This window comes from Mastomys coucha, unplaced genomic scaffold, assembly GCF_008632895.1.
Source record: "Mastomys coucha isolate ucsf_1 unplaced genomic scaffold, UCSF_Mcou_1 pScaffold8, whole genome shotgun sequence".
Classification (NCBI taxonomy): Eukaryota; Metazoa; Chordata; class Mammalia; order Rodentia; family Muridae; genus Mastomys; species Mastomys coucha.
Window position 1 is genome coordinate 57,722,484 of NW_022196914.1, and position 21,942 is coordinate 57,744,425.

Sequence of the window (21,942 nt, forward strand, 5' to 3'; positions counted from 1 at the left end):
CTGGCCTCGAACTCAGAAATCCGCCTGCCTCTGCCTCCCAAGTGTTTGGATTAGCAAATAGCTTCTTGAGACACTCCTTTCAATTGCTCACTTTACTTTGGCTACTCTCAGGAGTGTCATTGCTGGCCCATGTGACTGTTCAAGTTTGGTTTTGAAGGTTCTTTTCTTCCCTTAGGTCATGTAGACTTCACTCTGGAGGTTGAGCGCTGCTTGAGGGTGTTGGATGGTGCGGTGGCCGTGTTTGATGCCTCTGCTGGTGTAGAGGTAAAGCCAGAGTGAACACAGAACAAGTGTGATTTGTGAAATGTACCATGTATCAGAATTAGTCAGTTATAGTCCTTTATTTGGTAAATCCATATCAGTCAGACTGTGATACAAGAAAGCTGGAATTTAATAATAAAATGTGACCTCGGATTTTCCACAGTGGAAGGAAGATGAGTTTTTCTGTAGAAAATATATGAATGTTGGTGTGGGGAATCATGAAGAACCTGGGATTCTGTTGATTTTAAACTAACGAGTTCTTCTGTGTTAGTGTCATGAATTCTGTCAGAAGTCACAAAGTCACCAGGTGAGGGTCAGGGGAAATTTTTTTTTTTTTTTTTTTTTATTGAGACAGTTTCTCTGTATAGCCCTGGCTGTCCTGGAACTCACTCTGTAGATCAGGCTGGCCCCAAACTCAGAAATCGCTTGCCTCTGCCCTGCAAGTGCTGGGATCAAAGGCGTGTGCCACCACCGCCTGGCTGGGGTCAGGGGACTTTATTAGTCTACACGTAGTAACCACCAGAGAGTCAACATCCCTCCAAGTCCTAGTCTAGAGAGTGGCATGAGAGGAGTCAGATACCAGCTGGTCACATGACATGCATGATAAGAGCAATGAAACACTTTATCCTGTGCAGTTAGCGTTCCTCTGTGTTCCTCTGGAGGATGGACAGTGTCTATTTTCTAGGGCAGTCAGCAAACCTACCTTTCCTCCCAAGGGAGGCACTACCTCAGTAGAATGTTTGCTAGGAAGCATCTTTAAAAGATAGTGTAGAGAGGACAGTCGGCACTTCTAGCAACACACAGAAACATGAATAATTACCTCCTCACAGATAGCATAAGATTCTTAGCCTGGTGGTGGCAGTAGCATATACCTTTAATCCCAGCACCCAGAGGCAGAGGCAGGTGGACTTCTCTGGAAGTTCAAGGGTAGCCTGGAGTACAGAGTGAGTTCCAGGGTAGTGCTACACAGAGAAACCCTGTCTTGAAAAACAAAACAAACAAGCAGATTCTTAGGAGGGGCTACAGCTCATTTCCAGAGTCTCTGCCAACTGTTATGAGTGCCTGGGCTTGGGAAAGTCCTCATTTCATAAAACTTATTGATAGCAGAGTGAATTATGCTTGTTATTTTTGTTTGGTTTGGTTTTTATTGCTTTAAACAGGGTCTCATTATGTATCATATATGCAGATGAAGCTGGGCTCAAACTCACAGAAATCCACCCACCTCTGCCTCCTAAGGACTGGGATTAAAGGTGTGTGCCACTACCTAGTTTGTTTATAGGGGTGAGTTATACTATCTTTAGTGAGTATGCCCTTCAAAATTGGCTTTGTTGAATATATCATTCATATAAGTTCTGCCCTTAAAATATTTTATTTAAGTCATAAAAATCACTATCTTTTTAAAAATGGGACATATTGACACAATACAATACACTAAGAAAGATAAAACAAATATGTATTGTACTCCTGTTCCAAATGTTTGACCCATGTCTAATCACAAGACAGTGATTAGTGAAATCTAAGTGAAAAGATATGTCATGGGCAACTATTTACAACTTTTCAGAAATAAAACAAAAACAAAACCATATTAATGTAAAAATCATAAATGATTAAGGGGAATCCTGAAAAACTATTCTAGATAAAAGAATTTTTAAAAATCAAGAAAATGAATGTATTTTTAAATCCTTGGTTGGATCCTCAATTTAAAATGAATTAGATCACTGAGGAACACAGAGAAATTTGAATTATTTACTATGTTAAAATGTTATTTTAAGCTATGTTAAACCTAAAATGTTCTGAGTGTGATCATTATAATTGGATATTTAGGAGAAGATTCTTATTTGGAAGTACATGCAGCTATCACCATATGTGCAACCTACTGTCATGACCCAGCCATATCCATTATGTATTTGGTCTGTATGCAGGGCTTTTGAGAGGGAGCAGTCATCATAAGCTATCATCATATCATCATAAGATAGCATTTTATGTGCTGAAGAATGACTCAAATTCAAAAGAGAACAATAGCAAATATTGATGACAGTGGTTCAGCTGGAGCTCATAGTTGTTGATACAATGACTTTAGAAAACTGTTTGGCAGTGTCATAGAAAGTTATATATACATCTATCCTAAAACCCAGTAGTTCTGTATCTTTTTCCAAGGGAATGGAACATTTGTTCAGAATGTTTATAGTGGCTAGAATTACAGCAGCTCCAAGCTAGCAGCTATGTATTCACTGATTGGTAGAGAAGCTGGTTTGTCTTAGTAAAGGGATATGGTGGGCAAATCAGAAGCCATAGTTATATAAGACTCATGAACCAGCAGAGAATGGATTTGTGATGACATGTCAGAATTGGTCTGGAGGGATAGCATGTTCTATGTATTGATCTGAGTTACACAAGGTCTATTTCAAAATTACCTGTATGCTTAGTCTGTAGATTTTGTTGTGTATAAATTTTACCAGAACAAACAAAAAGCTGAATGTTAGATTTTTTAATGCTTTTTTTAGGCTTAAAGATTCAATGAGGTACAGATGTTTTAATACAATCAGATTATATTTATAAATTTAATATGTGCAGGAATGAAATCAATTAGAGAAAAAGCATATGGGAATTACTTATAAATATAGGTAGGAGTCTATCTTCACCTTTACCTTATTGATTCACATGAACATTCTAGATACTTAAATGAAATATGATTTTTATCATAATAGTGCTTTTATTATATTATCATTTATTCCTCAAGGCAAAAATCCCTATTTTACACATTAAAAAAACTGACATTTGGAGATATGGTGGTACCTGCCTGTAATCTCAGCACTTGGGAGTAGGATGGAGGAAGATCTGGAGTTTAGAGTCAACCTTGCTATGTAGCAAGTTCAAGGCCAACCTGGGCTTTCTGAGACCTGGTCTAAAATAATACTTAAAACCAATTAGCTCACTACTACATACTAGGAAAAAATGAAGCGAGATAAAAAGTAGGTCTTTTGGTTGTGACTTAAGTTCTCTCCTGAGAGCTCTGGATATCTCCTAGATTCTGAATCACTCTGTCTGGGATCTTAGTTTATTGAAACAGAAGCACTGGTCTCAAGCAGTGTGAAACATCTTTGAGACACTTCACCACATCCTGTTCTGCTCTCCCAAGAGCAAAACAGAGCCCCTGGAAATGAACTACAGAGATTCTCGTTCTCTGCTAGCATCAGGCCCAATTCCACATCACCACAGATTTATGGATCTAGCAACAGCCACAGGCATTTTCTCTAATTTTTGCTTTAGGCCCAGACTCTCACTGTATGGAGGCAAGCTGACAAACACAAAATACCCCGGATCTGCTTTTTAAACAAGATGGACAAGACTGGAGCAAGGTATTTGAAGACTGCTTCATAGGTTGTTATGGTTACAAAACAAAGACAAGAACTCATGGGTTAGAGCTTATGTTTAGAAAAGCTGTTTGGGGCTGGTGAGATGGCTCAGCGGGTAAGAGCACTGACTGCTCTTCCGAAGGTCCTGAGTTCGGATCCCAGCAACCACATGGTGGCTCACAACCACCCATAATGAGATCGGACGCCCTCTTCTGGTACGTCTGAAGATAGCTGCAGAAAATTACGCCGGAGTGAGCAGGGCCAGCAGAGGTCCTGAGATCAACAGCAGCCACACACATAATGGCTCACAGTCATCTGTACAGCTACAGTGTAATCATACACATAAAATAAATAAAATAAAATCTTAAAAAAAAAAAAAAAAAAAAAAAAAAAAAAAAAAAAAAAAAAAAAAGAAAAGCTGTTTGGACTCTTAACAATTTAAAGTAATTTCAAAGCAGCTCAATTGTAGTTGAGATCTGCTAAGTGGGGAGCCATATGGGTCTAATGTAGCACATTTTGTACAATCCTGATGGAGTGTCGAGTCTTGCTGTTCTGTTCATTCTCTTTTAAGCTCTACAGCATTTAACCCTTGCTCCTGAAGGCTGCTGTGATCTACTGGTTGCTAGAGTTAAAGAGAAGGGTTAATTCTTGTAGTTAACTCAGAGAATGGTGTCTTTCTATGTCTTCTGATTTTCTTTAGACAGTATTAGGCTTAATTGAAGGGCACTGGGAAGGAGAGTGTCCTATATGTAAGGCAGAGGGTGATTAGTACTGATGTAGCTATCATACACTGAGGCTTATGTGGAGTAGCAACTGAAATGGATATGTTGTTCTGGCAACAGAATCAGAATTATGTGAAGGATTTGGTAAAATGTGAACAGAAACAAGTCAAGAATGTTAAGGATTGTGGAGGAAATATGGGAAGACATCTTGGTCAGCAATGAGATATGGTAAAAATTCAGCTGTCCTTCCCCAAGTCGTGTGCCCTGTGGTTACATGGCCTCTTGGGCAACTGAGTTTAAAGTTCCCTTGATTACTAATGGCACAGCAACCTGTAACATTTGTTAGGCTCATGTTTGATTCTTTCCTATTTGGGATTTCTTGTAGTCAATAGAAGTACTCGTTGACTGACTCACAGTGTCTGTAGTGATGAGGGTGATGCCTGGATACTAGGCTAGTTCTCAGAGATGTTGGGGCCATATATATGTGTAGCATGTAGTTAAAAAGAACTCACAGCAGGGCCATGGTGGTGGCGCACACCTTTAACCCCAGCACTTGGGAGGCAGAGGCAGGCGGGTTTCTGAGTTCAAGGCCAGCCTGGTCTACAGAGTGAGTCCCAGGACAGCCAGGGCTACACAGAGAAACTCTGTCTTGAAAAACCAAAAAAAAAAAAAAAAAAAAAAAAAAAAAAAAAAAAGAACTCATGGTAAATTCTGCTAATGCACAGGCATTGGTGGTCTCTCTATCACCCACCCCTGTGGCTAGCCCTATTCTGCTGTCTGCCCTGGTTCCCTCAGTTAGCTTGCTAAGCTAACCAAACCAGTATTCCTGAAATACCTGGAGCTGCTGGAGCTGCCACTCTCATTTCTCAGACTGTCCACCCCCTGTGGCTGGCCTGCAGAACACCAACAACTTACTCACTCAGCTCCCCTTAGCCCGGTGAGATGAAAACACTAGAGACTTATAATATAGCAGCCAGATTTATTATGGTAAATCTCCAGCTCCAAAATGCCTGTGCAAAGAACACACTCAACAATATAATTACAAGCTGTACACTTAGATTAGATAAATATACCACTTCACTACTCTTGCCCAGCTAAGAAATCCCTAGCTGTTTGCGGCTTCTCCAGGCCACATGGTTCTTCTTCCTTCTTCTCCCTTCTCTCTAAAATTTTCAGCTCTGCCTTTTTTCCCACTGCCCAATCACAGGCTCTGGCCTTTATTTGACTAAGATTTCACCTGACCTCACCCAAGTATGTGATCTACTCTCATCGGGGCAACCCTCCTGAGGGAGTAGAAAGTACAAACAGCAACCCACTATATGTGTGTACATAATTCTGACTGTGTGCCAACAATAGCGTTTGTACTGTAGCCAGCCCAAATGTTAGCATAAAAACAAGCACCATAGCATAAGATACTAATACCTAAGATTAAAACATAGAACATTAGTCAGTCCGGGTCTTGGAAGAGAGCCAGTAGTTTATATAGCTATAGAAGGAAAATCCTTAATTCAAATGAAATCTTATATTTAACTCTAAATGTATGACCTTACTTAGTCTCAAAACTTGGTTATATGAAGCTTGCAATAATAATTGTTAGACTTGCACATGGTGAGATAATGGTAAATACTCAATTGATATTACCAGATTTCTTTAAAATACTACTCTGTGGAAAACTGATGTAGTGAACAGTAGGGAGAGTAAAGGGTTATTTTAGAGAACATTCTTAAACCTGTGCTGAGAGGTTTTTTCTGTGTTCTAACAGGTTGCTCTGTTTTTTACAGTTTTAACTATGCAGTTGAAAGCATCAAGGAGAAGTTGAAGGCAAAGCCCCTGATTTTACAGGTAATTGGTTAATTAATACCACATTCTGATAACTCCTCATCAGTTTAATGTGGCATACACACTTTTGATGCATACTCAAGTCATAAGTAAATACAGCTAAAGGTTTGGGTTGAAATAGTGAGGTAAGAGTTGAGGAAAGTGGTATACTGGTAAGTGTTGTCACCAGCGAGATGTAACTACATAAAGGTCACTCTGTCTTACAGCTACCAATTGGTGAAGCCAGAACTTTCCAGGGAGTGGTGGATGTAGTAAACAAAGAAAAACTTGTTTGGAATTCTAACTCTGATGATGGAAAAGACTTTGAGAGAAAGCCCCTCTCAGAAGCAAGTGATCCGGAACTGCTAAAGGAGACAATTGAAGCAAGGAACTCCTTAATTGAACAAGTAAATACTTTAGTTTAAAATTCCATGTTCAGTAACTTTTGGACATATGTGTTGTGAAACTTTATATAAAATTACATGTGCAATATGTAAAGTACAGTGAATGAAAATTAATGTCACTGTCTGCCACCCACAAGGTGGAATACGGTGAAATAATAACCTTGTTTCTTGTTTACCTGTGTATCCTATTTAGTTGGGTTTTTTTTTCCTTTTAAGATTACTTTTATTTGTATGAGTGTTTTTCCTGTATGTATTTGTGTATGTCTAGTGCCCAGAGACAAAAGAGGGTGTTTAGGATCCTTCGGAACCAGAGTTATCAGATGCTTGAGAGCAACAGAGCTATCTCTCTGGCCCTGGTTTCTTTTGTTGTGTGTGCTCAGAGTTGAACCTAGGACTTGTTAGATAGTAAGTGTGTGCTTTACCACTGAGCTGCACTCCCTGTACCCAGCATATTATTTTAGTGATAGCATTCATTTGCATATTCTGTCCTATGTGGAATGATATTGTTTATATTTTCTCATTTCATATTGTGGTGGAGCTGGTCGCTGTTGGTACCTGTAGTAACAGTTTAGTTTTAGTGTTGTGTGGTGTTCTGATGCATGATTACAGTGCAGTTTATTGCCTGCTTCCCCGGAGATTGACTTGAAATTGTGTTTCATCTTAGAAGTAATGTTGCTGAACTTGTTGTGGCATACATCTGTAATCCCATTACTTCAGGGATTGAAGCAGTAGATTTTAAGGCCAGCCCAGGCCAACCTGGGGTTATATTGACCTTTCTCAAAGAAGTCAGGCAAACAGAAACCATGTTCTATCTCCTGTGCAATGTGGAAAAATTTCCTGAAAGGAACCTACCCATCTTCTACTTTATCAGATGTCAGATTACTAAGAAAAATTAAAGCCATTAATTTATTATAGTTACTAGATAGCTTAGGTTTGCATCAGTCTCAGCACTTTAATAGAACATAGCAAGATTGTTATGTTATAATATTTATATCAATATTTGTGGCAATAAATAATACATGTCAGGCTTCTTGAATACTTATAGTAAAACATTTGAAATTTTTTTACTTTAAAATTGAATTGGTCTAAGTTTAAAACATGTTTTTTAAAACATAGTCTTTTTTTTAATGTAGTTATGCTTTTTTATTTTTAAGATTTATTTATTTTATCTATGTTAGTACACTATTGTTATCTTCAGACACACTAGAAGAGGGCATCAGATCCTATTCCAGATGGTTGTGAGCCACCATGTGGTTGCTGGGACTTGAACTCAGGACCTCTGGAAGAACAGTCAGTGCTCTTACCCACTGAGCCATCTCTCCAGCCCCTAAGTCATAGTCTTGACTATGTTGTCCAGAATTCTGGAACATTCCATCTTACAGCATGCTACTCTGCCTGCTCACAGTCCAAGCAGATTCTATCAGCATTTTCTAACATTTATCTTGTATAGGTAGATACTTATAGAGAAATTGCTTGCCATTTATGATTTTTAGTATTCACTGACTTTATAACTAACATAATGTTACTGTTACTGGATAGTATGTATTGAGGGCCTGGTGTTTGCTAGGTTTAGGGCTTTACATGTACTGTTTGATTCTTACAACCATGTATTTTCCCATTTTATAGATGAGAAGTTAGAATCTTAGAGTGTATAGATAAGTTTTGCTACTAGTAAAGGGCAGAGCTGGGATCTGACCTCTGGACAGAGTCAGATCAGAGCTCAAACTGCTCCCACCTTGTAGACTGTTTCCTCCTCTTCCTCTTCTTTTCTTTTCTTTCTTTTAAGACAAAGTTTTCCTATGTTGTCCTAGCTGGCCTGGAACTTGCCTTGTAGAGCAGGCAGCCTTGAATTCAAAGACCTACTTGCTTCGGCCTCCCAAGTATGGGGTTCAAAATACTGCTTCTAATTCTTTGGGGGTAGATACCCCAAATGGAATGTTTGGAGGAGCCTCCATCCCGTATGGTCTGCTTTCCTTTTCTTTTTTTCTTTTTAAAGGATTTGTATTTATTTTATGTGTATGAGTGTTTTGTCTGCATATATGTATGCATACCTCATGTGTGCCTGGTGCCTGTGTAGATCAGAAGAAAGTGTCAGATACCCCAGAACAGGAATAACTGACAGATGTGGGTGCTGGGAACAGAACCTGGGTCCTCTGGTCTGAACTGTACCATCTCTCCAGCCCTCTCACATGGTTTTCTATGGCAACTAATCATTGTATTCCTATTGTAGTATACAAGAATTATATTTGTTCTATACTCACCAATACATACTTGTGGGGTTCTTCTCTTATTGTAGGTAATGTACCTGAGGTGGTCTTGTTCTCTAAATTTTATCCACATTCATTATAATCACCTGTTATTAGCTACTGATACCTCAAATTTTCTCTATATACATCAAACACTGTCACATTGTAGTAAAAGCTGTCTGTGCAAGCATGTTGTGGCTATCTATCTAGATTATAAGATCCTTCTTTATGCCCATAACTGTTCTATATTAAAATTACACCTATAACTGTTCCATATTAAAACTGCACACACACATGCACACTCAAAAAGGAACTAATTATGTGTCCAATTCATGATCAATGTCAATTCTATTCTTGCTCTTTCTATGCCTTATTAATTTCACAAAGCCATCTAGCAGGGAGGCATGGTGGTATAAGCCTTTGAACCCTGAGGCCACTGTGCCAGTGAAGTACAAAGGCTGCATGGCTCTGCTTTGTGAGGCAGGTAGAGACAGAAAATAGAATGGTGCTTACCAGAAGCTTGGGGATGGGAGGATGGGGATTGTTTGCAAATGTAAAAGTTTAGGAGATTGGCCAACAATACAAATGAGCTTAATACTACTGAGCTATACCTAAAAATGATTCTGATGGCAAACTGTTTTAAAGTGGCTATGATGATAAATTTTAACAACAGTTAAATTGATCCTTAAATTGAGACCTTAAGTGTGAACTAGAATTAGCTTTCTGTCTCTTAGGACTCCTTTAGAGGTGAAGCATAATGATGATAGTTAATACCTAATACTTATGGGCCACTAACTACATGTTCTAAAAGAATGATTGGATTGGCTATTGATTGTCACTACAGCCTAAGAAGAAAGTGACTAGGACCAGCAGGTTGTTCTTCAGTGACAGGGTATGAGAGACAGAGAAGATAAAAAGAGCTGGTGTATAGAGGCCTTGCACAAATTTTGTCTTATGCCAATCAAGTTTATTGAAAAGTACAGCCGGGTGGTGGTGGCGCACACCTTTAATCCCAGCACTTGGGAGGCAGAGGCAGGCGGATTTCTGAGTTCGAGGCCAGCCTGGTCTACAGAGTGAGTTCCAGGACAGCCAGGGCTGCACAGAGAAACCCTGTCTCGAAAAACCAAAAAAAAAAAAAAAAAAAAAAAAAAAAAAAAAAAAAAAAAAAAAAGTACAGCATCTTATATATTATTTTCAGGGTGAAAAATGGCCAATGTCAGCAGAGAGCTAAGTCAGATAAGTTGGCAAAGAGAACACAGCTAGCCACCTCTGACCTCGCATTTCACTTTGGGCTTTCTGGGCAGGTTAGGCTTGTTTCTTCTGTGTGTTCTGTATTTACACTTTGGTTTTCTCACCAAGCTTGAATGTTTTGCTCCTTTGCACTATCACCCACAACTGAAGCTGTTTTAGAATTATGATCATGATTTGTTTTTATCTTTTGTCTGAGGTAGAATCTTGATTTCTAGCCCAGGCTGCCTAGAAACACGTAGTCAGCCAGCCGTGACCTCGCAAGTGCTGGGACTGCAGGGTGTGCTGTTACACCCGGCCTGCTGATGACTTTGTTCATAGCTGGATTATTTGTTTTACGTATGCAGGTGGTTAGAGAAGCACAAACTACCAGTTACAGCTGGATTGTAAATGTGATGCCAGCAAAGCAACTGAAGTGCCTTTCTTTATTAGGACTTTCAGTTTGGCTGTTGTGGGAAGTGTAGTGATCATTGTGCATTCATATGCTAGAGAACTACCTGATGACTCATGCTATGGGCTAAAAGCCCCCTGCTTTATCCCCCAGCCAGCAGTCCTGTGTGTGATTGCCACTGTGGATGCGTTAGGCATTTTCTCTCTATGGCACTGAGTAGGTAACATGGAATTGAGTCCAGCTCTGACTCTCTGTGACTTCAAGAAATTCACAGCATACCTTCAATTTCCAGGTGTTTTTCTTTGGGAAAACAAATCAAAACTGAACTGTTTTTCAAAAGGTACAAAGAGTTGTTTGGCCTGTGTATGGCAGGTTATGTAACTGCCTTCAAAGATCTCACTGGTGTATACATGTAAAGTTAGCTAAGGCTGAAACTAAATACAAGTTATACAAGTTTGTCTTTCTTTACAGGTTGCAGATTTAGATGATGAATTTGCTGACTTGGTTTTAGGTGAATTTAGTGAAAATTTTGATTTAGTACCAGCTGAAAAGGTAAGTGTTATTTCAATTACCTATAAAAATTTTACTCAAGTGAATATGGTTTGATTTTTCAGTCTTTGGAGAGTGTGTAAGGTGTGTGTGTGTGTTAACATTTTATACTATTAAAAATGGTGGCTTAAAAGTGAAAGTCACTGCTCGTGTAAGTACTGGATCCCAGCAACATGCTACTTCCATATATGCTTTTCAAAGTTAGAGGCTGAATCATTTTTCCTTACATAGAGTTAGGGTCAGTCATTTTCTTCTAGCACTGGTTCTTTAATGGGTGTCAGCAGGAGGGAATTATCCCCAGTACTGAAAACCTAGCCACTTCCTGGACTAGTGTGGCTGTGATTTAGAGGAAAAGAACTGCTACTGACACTTGACTGCCCCAGCAAAATTACTAAATGTATTCTAAAACTTAGCCTTATGCCCACAGATACCATGTAGCTCCCATCACAGTCTCTCTTTGCAGCAGACAGAGACCTCTACAGAGAACCACAGCTGGTCACAATGCAGAGGTCAGCCCCCGTGGATACAGCACTTTTTCAGTATTTTTAAGCACCTATTATATCTAAAGCTTTTCTACCTCCTGAAGCTCTGCTGTATTTTCAGAGGCCTCACTATAATATTTATAAAGATTTTGTTGAACGAGAGACAACACCAGATATCTAGCACACTGGGAAGTGATTAACATTGTAAGAAAAATAAATCCATGAAGAGTAATGGAGGTGTGATGCAGAGCAGTTCACAAGGGTGTTTTAGGAAAGCCTTTGACTCTGAGAGATTCCGACAGGGATAGTGCACTGTGCACAGATCCATGTTCATGCTCTCTCTTTGCTTTTAGTTACAGGCTGCAATCCACAGAGTAACACTGGCTCAGGCTGCAGTGCCTGTGCTGTGTGGGAGTGCCTTGAAAAACAAGGGTGTGCAGCCCTTGCTGGATGCTGTGACCACTTACCTGCCGTCACCTGAGGAGCGCGAGTACAGCTTTCTGTAAGTGTGTGACCACATGCATTAAACTCATACAACTGGTTGCAAAAACTGAGTAGGCCTTGTTTCATGAAAGTACTTTAAAGCAGCCATTTAAAAAAGTGGTGGAGAGTATCTCTGTAAATGATATAGGGCCATAGTCATTCTCACTTGCAAAGACATTCTTGTTCTCTTCTAAACCCATTGTATTTGTAGGTAGAGTTATGAAGGTGGTTTTTTCCTGTGTGTATTGATTCTGCCATCTCAGTTGACTTTTTAATTTTATTTTTTAAACATTTGTTCCTCTTTTAATTGATATGTTTCTATTCACCTAGATTTCAGGAATTCTTTGTAGTCAAAATATTTTGTGGCTATAGAGGAGGTTATTGTCTTCTACTGTCTGTCTCTGTAATAGATCTCTAATATCTAAGGTAGTATTAAGCAGAATAGCAGAGAAGTGGGTTTTGTGTTAATAAGGACAGTAATAATTTCTTATATCTCTGAATTAAAAAGGCATGTGAAGTGAGCATGGACTTCAGGCCAAGTGACTTAGCCTCATGTCAGTGAAAGATAGGCAGTCGGACTCCTAGCTCCTAAGACTGTTATAAAAATCTAGTGAGTTTCCCGGCAGTGGTGGCGCATGCCTTTAATCCTAGCACTTGGGAGGCAGAGGCAGGAGGATTTTGAGGCCAACCTGGTCTACAGAGTGAGCTCCAGGACAGCCTGGGCTACACAGAGAAACCTTGTCTCAAAAAAACAAAACAAACAAACAAACAAACAAACAAACAAACAAAATCTAGTGAGTTAATAATGTTGATTAAGTAAAAGGAATAGTACTAGCATGTAGAAAGCTTCCATATTAGTACCACTAAGAAGGACTAGGAATAAGATGGGAAAGGATTATAGTTAGAAGTGTGTGGGCTGGTGAGATGGCTCAGCGGGTAAGGGCACCGACTGCTCTTCCAAAGGTCATGAGTTCATATCCCAGCAACCATATGGTGGCTCATAACTATCCATAATGAGATCTGACACCCTCTTCTGGTGTGTCTGAAGACAGCTACAGTGTACTTATAATAAAGAAAGAAAGAAAAAGAAAGAAAGAAGGAAAGAAAAAAAAGTGTGATTAACTTACTTTGACTCATGGACTTCCTTGAGACTGATAACAAGATCATCTTTCCTCAGAAAAATGCACCTAATGGACAAAGTTTGTCAATTTCAGGAAAATTCAAACCTTCCAAATTTTGTAATGAATGCTAATTTAAAAACATGTTTCTTTAAGAATACTATTTCTGTAAACAAGTTCAAGTTTCTACTGTAGATTAATGGTATTATTCAGCTATACACAAAGAGAAGTAAGAGGCTGAAACAACAGTTGGAAAGAATATTTACTTATCCTCAGGAGATTCCTTGGTTTTATGAGCATTGAAAATTCACTTTTTAAGGAGAGAGTTCGTGCAATGAAGATGTTTACAAATATGATAGTACTTGAAAGAGAACCCATTTTTAGATTTATTGCTAAGTCCCCATTAGGTATTTTAGTCAGTGATAGATGAGAGGGTTGTAGTAATATTACATTCTGGGCCTGGATAATTCTGCTAAAAATGCATGAGCTCTTTGGGAGGACCCTGTCTAGTCTGTACAGGCAGCTGGGCCTTCTCTGATACCTCCTTTATCTTGCAGGCAGTGGTATAAGGGTGACTTGTGTGCATTGGCATTTAAAGTGCTACATGACAAACAGCGAGGACCCCTGGTTTTCCTGCGCATTTACTCGGGTACACTGACACCCCAGTTGGCTATCCATAACATTAATAGAAACTGCACGTAAGAAGTTTTCGTTATTTTCTAAAACTTCACTCATTTATTTAAAAGTACTTTACTAATATAGATCATGGGTTTTATAGGGAAAGAATGAGTCGTCTGCTTTTGCCATTTGCTGACCAACACGTAGAAATCCCTTCCCTGACTGCTGGAAACATTGCTTTGACAGTTGGGCTTAAACAAGTGAGTGGACCACATGGGTTCCATAGCATATCATGTGAATGTGATTTATAAATACTTTCTAATAGCAAAAAAGTCACAAGCCATCTGAATGTCTATAATATGAATATGATGGCAATTTATCAATAGAGTTGAATGTCATGCATTTGCTAGAAAGAAAAATAGATTACAGAAGTCTACAGACAGGATGGATTATAGTCAAATAAAGTTCAACTCCAAGTAAAGTGTAAAGTTTATTTATAGTTTTTTTTTACTTTATTTTATTCCCATGGAATCTTTGCCTATTTATGTATTTGTGCATTTGTGTGTGTGTGTGTGTGTGTGTGGTGTGTATGAGAGGGAGAGAGAGACTCTCTGGAGGCTGGGGGGCAGGAAGAGAGATTCTCTGTTTCTCTGTCACTAAGTTTCTCAGGCTTGCCTTGAACTTACTTTCTAGCCCTGGCTGGTCTCAAGCTTCTCTCCCATGCTTGCTGAGTGTTCATCTGTTTGGATCGTGGCAGAAAGTTTGATCCAACTTTACAGCTGGTCAGGAAGTGACGAAAGGCCTTTTGCTCACAAGGGCTCTTGAAGGCCAGGATTTAGGTTTCTTTTATTCCCAGTTCTGTCTTCAGCCCACAGTTCATCAGTGTGTATACAAAAATGGCTCAGCCTAGACATTTATAGGGACAATGGAAGGAAGTACTTCTTGCCAACTCGGGTTTAGGTGGGCTAAAACTGAGGACTTCTTTTAATTCAGCTTATTCAAATTAATTTTCCATTAAACTTTGGCATATCTTATATTGGGATAAAAATTGTTTCTTTAACCTTTTAACTCTTCATGATTAACTGCAGGTTTCAGAAATGTTTAGGAGAAAATGTCTATGGTCTGAATTTTGTACATGGGGCACTTTTAAGACAGGGTTTCTCTGTGTAGCCCTGGCTGTCCTAGAAGTCTGTAGACCAGGCTAGCTTCAGACTCAGAGATGTGCCTGCCTCTGCTTCCTGGGTGTTGGGATTGCAGGTGTGGCTACCATGCCTCGCTGTACCTGGCTGTCCTAAACTGTCTTCGGTCTCCTAAGGGCAGCTCCTGCTCCTCGTGCATATTTGAAGGAGCACTGCAGTCATTTGGAGAGCTGTCTACAGAGGGAAGCCAGCAGAGCTTTGAGATGAGCAGAGCATAAGTGAACTAACTGCAGTTTCAGAATTTACATGCAGTCTATACTGCTTTATTTCCATGGAGCTTTTATATAGTATCAGGGTGTGTCTGTGTGTGTGTGTTTGTGTGTATGTGTATGGTGGTGGGGGGAGTCTTAAAACACTTTGAGGGGGGGCTGGCGAGATGGCTCAGCGGGTAAGAGCACTGACTGCTCTTCCGAAGGTCCTGAGTTCGGATCCCAGCAACCACATGGTGGCTCACAACCACCCACAATGAGATCGGACGCCCTCTTCTGGTGCGTCTGACGACAGCTGCAGAAAATTACGCCAGAGCGAGAGGGGCCGAAGCGAGCCTGAGCAGAGGTCCTGAGATCAACAGCAACCACATACATGATCAAAACACAGTCATCTGTACAGCTACAGTGTACTCATACACATAAAAATGAAATAAAATAATTCTAAAAAAAAAAAAAACCACTTTGAGGGGCTGGTGAGATGGCTCAGCGGTTAAGAGCACCGACTGCTCTTCTGAAGGTCCTGAGTTCAAATCCCAGCAATCACATGGTGGCTCACAACCATCCGTAATGAGATCTGAATGCCCTCTTCTAGAGTGTCTGAAGACAGCTACAGTGTACTTACGTGTAATAAATAAATAAATCTTTAAAAAAAAAACACTTTGAGAGCTTTTATTGAACCTGCCTTGCTATAATGGGAAATTCAGGAAGATATATTTTTAGGCAGGGAGATATATTTTAGGCAGATTTTTTTTTTTTTTTTTTTTGGCTAATAAATTTTGGTTTGTATTGTATGTTTCATTATTTGTTAGAATTTATTACATTGGTGGTTTAGATTAGAGTCGTTATATAAGTTAATGAGCCTTATATAAAGTTGTAAGACTTTGAATTGTTTCTCTTAAGTTGGAGTGAAGAGCGTGCTCCATAGCATTCTGTCGTGTGGTTTGGGAGGAAGGTGGGTGCTAGCCAGGAAACTGTTCTGTTTGCTTGCAGACTGCCACTGGAGACACCATAGTCTCGTCCAAGTCCAGCGCACTGGCTGCCGCTCGCAGAGCCGGACGAGGAGAAGGGAAGCATGGGAAGAACAGTGAAGCAGAGAGCCTGCTGTTGGCTGGGGTGGAGGTCCCAGAGCCTGTCTTCTTCTGCACCATAGAACCCCCATCAGTGGCTAAGCAGCCAGGTACAAGCAGTGCTGGGGTTTCAGTTCATTGGTGTTTATAGCCTGTGGGAAGTGGTTTCAGCGAGTCCTCAGAAGACTTCCTGTGTGATAGAGTTAAGTTTTACTTGTGTTTACTGGTCAGCATTTCTTGTGTTGGTCTCGGTTTTACTTGAGTCGCTTTGATGTGTTTGTTTTGTTGTTGTTGTTGTTTGGGTTGTGATTTTTCTAGTCAGGATTTCTCTATGTAGCCTTTCTTGTCCCAGAACTCACTTTGTAGACCAGGCTGGCCTTGAACTCAGAGATGCACCTCTGCATCTCTATGCCTCTCCACCTTGATTAAAAGCATGTCCCACCACTGCCCAGCTTTATAATGATTTTTATGAAATTGCATTTATTTGGCCCTGCTCTGCCCTCCTAATGTGTTAGTTTAATTAGGACATGACTTGAAACAAATTCACTTTCTTGTATATACAATATGAACCAGTTCTGATTTCCTGGAGATGTTTTACCCATTTTGCGTTTTGTTTGCTCATCTTTCATCTTGTCTTGCTTACATTCTAATGGCTCCCCTGAACTTCTCTGTCTTAGAAACTCTAGGTCTGAGCTCCAGCACCAGCACTTTATGAGGCTGTCAGTGAGTTCTCACCTATGGACAAATGTTCTAGTGTCCACAGATTATGGGAGATGAAAGACAGCCTTTATCTCTTAAGATGCAATAAGAGAGATCTAGCCAGGGGTTGGTGTGCATCTTCCCAGCCAGAGTGCACATGGAAGGAGTAGCAGTGCAGATCTAAGACCCCAAGTAGTGACAGATCCTGGGTCTTTTCTTGTTCAGTTGCTGAAGGAGCGGCATTTAGTATAAGGCAAACTCAGTAGGGTCTGGAGCAATGGCTCAGTTATGAGCACTTGTTCTTACAGAGGCCCTGAGCTTGATTCCCAGCACCAACACAGCTGCTTAAAACTGCTCGTAAGTCAAATTCCAAGTGATCTAATGCTCTCTTCTTGTGCCCTCAGTACCAGCCAGTTATGTCATGCATAATATATGTGTATACGCACACACAGCTCTCATACATAACACACTTTAAAAAAAATGTAGCAAAATGCATGAAATTTGAACATTTTTCATCTCAAGCATTTCAGATAATAGATGTTATACTATATTGTCATTTAAGCTTGAAGCAGTATAAAAAGTGTTAATGAGGTCTAGAGAGATGGTGCAATAGTTAAGAGCACACTCTACTCTTGCAGAGGTCTGGTTGAGTTCTTAGCACCCAGTGCTGGGTCATGGTGGCTACTAACCATCTGTAACTCCCTTTCCAGAGACTGTGAGACCTTCTGGTCTCCAAGGATATCAGCACGCAAGTGGTGCACACACACACAAGCAGCCAGAGTACTCATACACATGAACTTTGCAGAGTACTGTTTTTTTTCATATTAAGTCTTTGAAATCTGGTGTGCATTTTGCACCTATTAATTCAGACCAGTAACACTTAGAAATGGACAGCACAGCTCTAGAAAGCTTGGTTTATACACCTAAGAAACAGTTGAATGAATATAGTTGATAAAGGTTAACTCAGGAATCTGTGGATCAGCTCTTTTTCTTCAACTGCACTTTTCAGTTTCTGGAACTTTTATAAAGATGGCAAGCACAGTTATCAGCTAAAGTCATTATTGACTTACTCCACATAGCATATTAAACACAAATGATTCATCTTCATTTCTCTTATGGTTGAGAACTAGCTATAGGGTAATCTCCTCATTGTAGACAGTGTTTCTGAAGGCATAATGATTTTTTTGGTCAGCTCCTAGATTATGCCATAGAACCAGATGAGGCTACTGTCCCTATATACAGTGCATATAAAGCCAAACCTCTCAGCATGGCCTATGCATGGCCTATCAGACAGTGCATGCTCTCCCTGCCTTGCATCTCCCTTCTCATCTGCTGCTGCTCTTCACTGGCTGCTGTCTGGCTGCAGCCTGCTTGCTGCTTTATGAAGCTCATTGTGGAGACGTTTATACATCACTCATTTTCACGCACCTCTCGTTGGATCTGTCTTACCTTGGTTTAGCCTCTCCAGAGCATTTATGGCTTTTTGAAATTTTCTTTCTTTTTTTTTTTTTTTGAAGATTTATTTTATTTATTTTATGTGTATGAGTACACTGTAGCTGTACAGATGGCCGTGAACCATCATGTGTGTGGCTGCTGGGAATTGAACTCTGGCGTAATATACTGTAGCTGTCTTCAGACACACCAGAAGAGGGCATCAGATCCCATTACGGGTGGTTGCTGGGATCCGAACTCAGGACCTTTGGAAGAGCAGTCAGTGCTCTACCCACTGAACCCTCTCGCCAGCCCAATTTTTTTTTTTTTAAATCGGTGTACCTGCTTATTAATCTATGCTTGAAACTTATTGTTGTTACCTAGAAGTGAAGTGAAGATAACAGATATTGTTTAATCACTCAGATTTGGATCATGCCTTGGAACGCCTTCAGCGTGAAGATCCCAGTTTGAAAGTGAAACTCGATCCTGACTCTGGACAAGTAAGTATATTATGGCCTAGTCCTAGGAAGGAGGGGAGACATTCATATAACATTGATTAGTCTATGCTCCTGAAAGAAAAAAGCATTCATTCATAATATAAGTTTCTCTTTATGTATGTTGTCATTCTAAATAAACATTCCCTTCAGTTCCCTAAAATAATTACATTTCACATATACAGCTCACTCCCCATTTGTTTGTACTTTCCATAACACAGGCTTTTGTGAAGTTTTGAATAACGTTCAACTCTTATGTCTCTTACACTGATGCTTACAAAAGCAGCATACTAAAGGAGGTCAGAAACCAGATATGCCAGTTTCTGTTGTATGCACGTTCAAACTAGCATAGGGTTGTCACTACCTACAACATTTAGGAAACATCTATGTAGCTGAGAGAGGTTTTAGAGGGAGGTTATTTACCCCATTCTTTTTTGTTTGTTTGTTTGTTTTGTTTTTTTGAGACAGGGTTTCTCTGTGTAGCCCTGGCTGTCCTGGAACTCACTCTGTAGACCAGGCTGGCTTCAAACTCAGAAATCTGCCTGCCTCTGCCTCCCAAGTGCTGGGATTAAAGGCATGCACCACCACTGCCCGGCCTTTTACCCCATTCTTAAGGCATTATCTTCACCCATAATATTAAACAGCTGTCTGCTTTTTCATTAAGAAAAGAGTTTTAGCTGGATGGTGCTGGTGCTTACCTTTAATGCCAGCACTTTGGAGGAAAAACTCTGGTATACAGAGTGAGTTCCAGAACAGCCAGGGCTACATAGTGAGACTCTGTCTCAAAAATATTACCACCATCACCACCACTGCTATCCCCCCCAAAAAAAGAAAAAGGGTTTATCCGGGATTGGGGTGTCTCGTGCCTGTGATTCTAATACTTGAGAGGCTAAGGTAATATGATTGCTACAAGTTTGATATGAAGTTGGACGGCATACAAGTGAAACCCTGTCAAAAATCAAACCAGGGGGACTGGAGAGATGGCTCAGTGGTTAAGAGCACTGGCTGTTCTTCTAGAGGTCCTGAGTTCAATTCCCAGCAATGTCAATGCCCTCTTACAGCTTTTTAGGCACCAGGCATGCCAGTGGGGCACAGACATACATGCAGGCAAAATATCCATATACATAAAATATTAAAAACTAGGCCCAGTGAAATGCCTCAGTGTCTCAAGGCACTGGCTGCACACGACTGACACCTGGATTCCATCCTGGAATCTAAATAAGTTGTCCTCTGACCTCTACACATGCCTCTCCCCTACATCATACACAAACATACCACACATAAAATAATAAATAACAAGCAAACTGCATACAAAGAAAGAAGATAGAAGGCATGATCCAAATGTTTTAAGCATTGATTGTACTTGTGTTGCTTCAGCCAGATTTGGTATGGTCTGTGACCTTAACTTGACACCACTTATTCAGCTGGTCATCAGACTATCATGTCAGAGACAGTGCCCAGAAGTTCACTGCATTTATTATTCCAGTCAGAAAAGTCAGAAGTAGTTATTTTCATGTAGGAGCCCCTTGAAAATTTTCAAAAGAAACTCAGTTGTAATTAATAGAAAATTACTTAAATATGTGAACATTATTCCTTTTTATCCTACTTTGCATGCATTTTTCCCTATATGTAGTACTTTGCTTTATTTTGTTTTTGTTTTTTCCATTTTACTACCAGACTGTCCTGTGTGGTATGGGGGAGTTACATATTGAGATTGTTCATGACCGTATCAAGAGGGAGTATGGCCTAGAGACCTATCTAGGGCCTCTGCAAGTGGCCTACCGGGAAACCATCTTAAACTCAGTTCGTGCCACAGGTAAAACATTTTGATTTGTTTAGTGTTTAGCTGTGTAGACAAAGGTCACAGTTTCTAGTGTCTCTCACAGTTTTACTGTGTATATTTAAAAAAAAAAAATTATGAGCACAGAAGGCCTGGAGCCACTGCTACCCACCCAGTAGACAAATGTGTTTTCTGGTGGCCTTGCGACAGTGAAGTCCACGGCTTGTTCCAGCCCTCACTGAAATAGGAATAAGAATTTGAAGTCAGTTCATATTTATTTTCTGAAGTATATGACTAATTCTGCTATTTAATGCACTGTTCCTATATTGATAGCATTCTAGAGGAAGTGTAGTTTTTATGTTAATGTCCTGAATTAAATGCTCAGGTTTTCTGTATTTGGTTCCCTTAAGCAAAATAACAGTGATCACTACTCACCCCAAGGTGAGCTATCACGGACAGGTTGTGGAGTAATGCAGGCCAGAAGTATTAGGAGATTTAAGTTTGCCCTTTTGAAAACTTGCTGAGTCTAGTTGACCACATTTGACTGAATCTTGAAAAATTAACCAAACATAACTGCAGTGATATAGGAGCTCTGCCGCTGGACTGTGCACCTGCAACAGTGAAAATGTGAGGTGACACGAGTGATGCCTTCTTAACTTAAGGCCCTAGTTGGTTAGAGTGAAACTCTGGAGGTGAGAAGGAAGAAGGAACCCCTGCAGCCACCAGCTGGGGGACTCTGCTGTCCCCTCTCCCAGCACTGGAGGCCACTTCACTGCAGAAAGAGGTGACTTGGGAGAATTTTCTCTACACAGGCAGGAGGCAGGATACTTGTCTGGGTATGACATCGAGGGGAAGCACCAGAATCTGTAATTATAAGCTTCTAATGCAGAGCTTTAAGCCTAATTCACAGGACTAGTTTGGTGTGAGAAACTTTAAGGAGTTACCATTAGGTACTCATGGATAGGTTCTTTTGAAGAAACTAAAGGAAGCAGAAGGACTCTAGAGAGATGTATTTCAACTTATGCCTCAAGGGCATCCCACAGTAAGGTACTATACAAATAAATGCTTTATAAAAGGAAATAAAGGTCCCAAGATTACAGGAAATAGCTTACCAGCTTGAAAAATATGCTCACTGTCAAATATGGAGTCATTAAAACCCAGAGAGGGGATGAAGTACAGTAAATGCGCACTACTGAGTATGACGTGAAGTTGTCATTCATATATATGGTCTCGTTAATTTATATGAGACCATGGCTGGTATGGGAGCACAGCCTCCAGGGAAAGCAAAAGTAAACAGACGTGCTCAGGACACACACAGGACACTGAAGACAGCAGATGTGCTCAGGACACACACAGGACACTGAAGA

At 40.1% G+C, this 21,942-nt stretch overlaps 1 protein-coding gene across 2 annotated transcripts in view; it reads left to right on the top strand.

Moving 5' to 3' along the window:
• The window catches only part of Gfm2 (G elongation factor mitochondrial 2), a 36,983-nt gene that overhangs the window by 10,148 nt on the left and 4,893 nt on the right, over nt 1-21,942 (top strand). For both annotated transcript variants that reach the window (XM_031360657.1, XM_031360658.1), the window contains 11 exons: nt 176-264; nt 3,532-3,620; nt 6,121-6,181; nt 6,385-6,564; nt 10,918-10,998; nt 11,831-11,979; nt 13,636-13,776; nt 13,857-13,956; nt 16,095-16,281; nt 18,725-18,801; nt 20,473-20,611. In XM_031360657.1, coding sequence (XP_031216517.1) covers nt 176-264; nt 3,532-3,620; nt 6,121-6,181; nt 6,385-6,564; nt 10,918-10,998; nt 11,831-11,979; nt 13,636-13,776; nt 13,857-13,956; nt 16,095-16,281; nt 18,725-18,801; nt 20,473-20,611 — 1,293 coding nt within the window. The remainder of the gene's footprint in view (nt 1-175; nt 265-3,531; nt 3,621-6,120; nt 6,182-6,384; nt 6,565-10,917; nt 10,999-11,830; nt 11,980-13,635; nt 13,777-13,856; nt 13,957-16,094; nt 16,282-18,724; nt 18,802-20,472; nt 20,612-21,942) is intronic.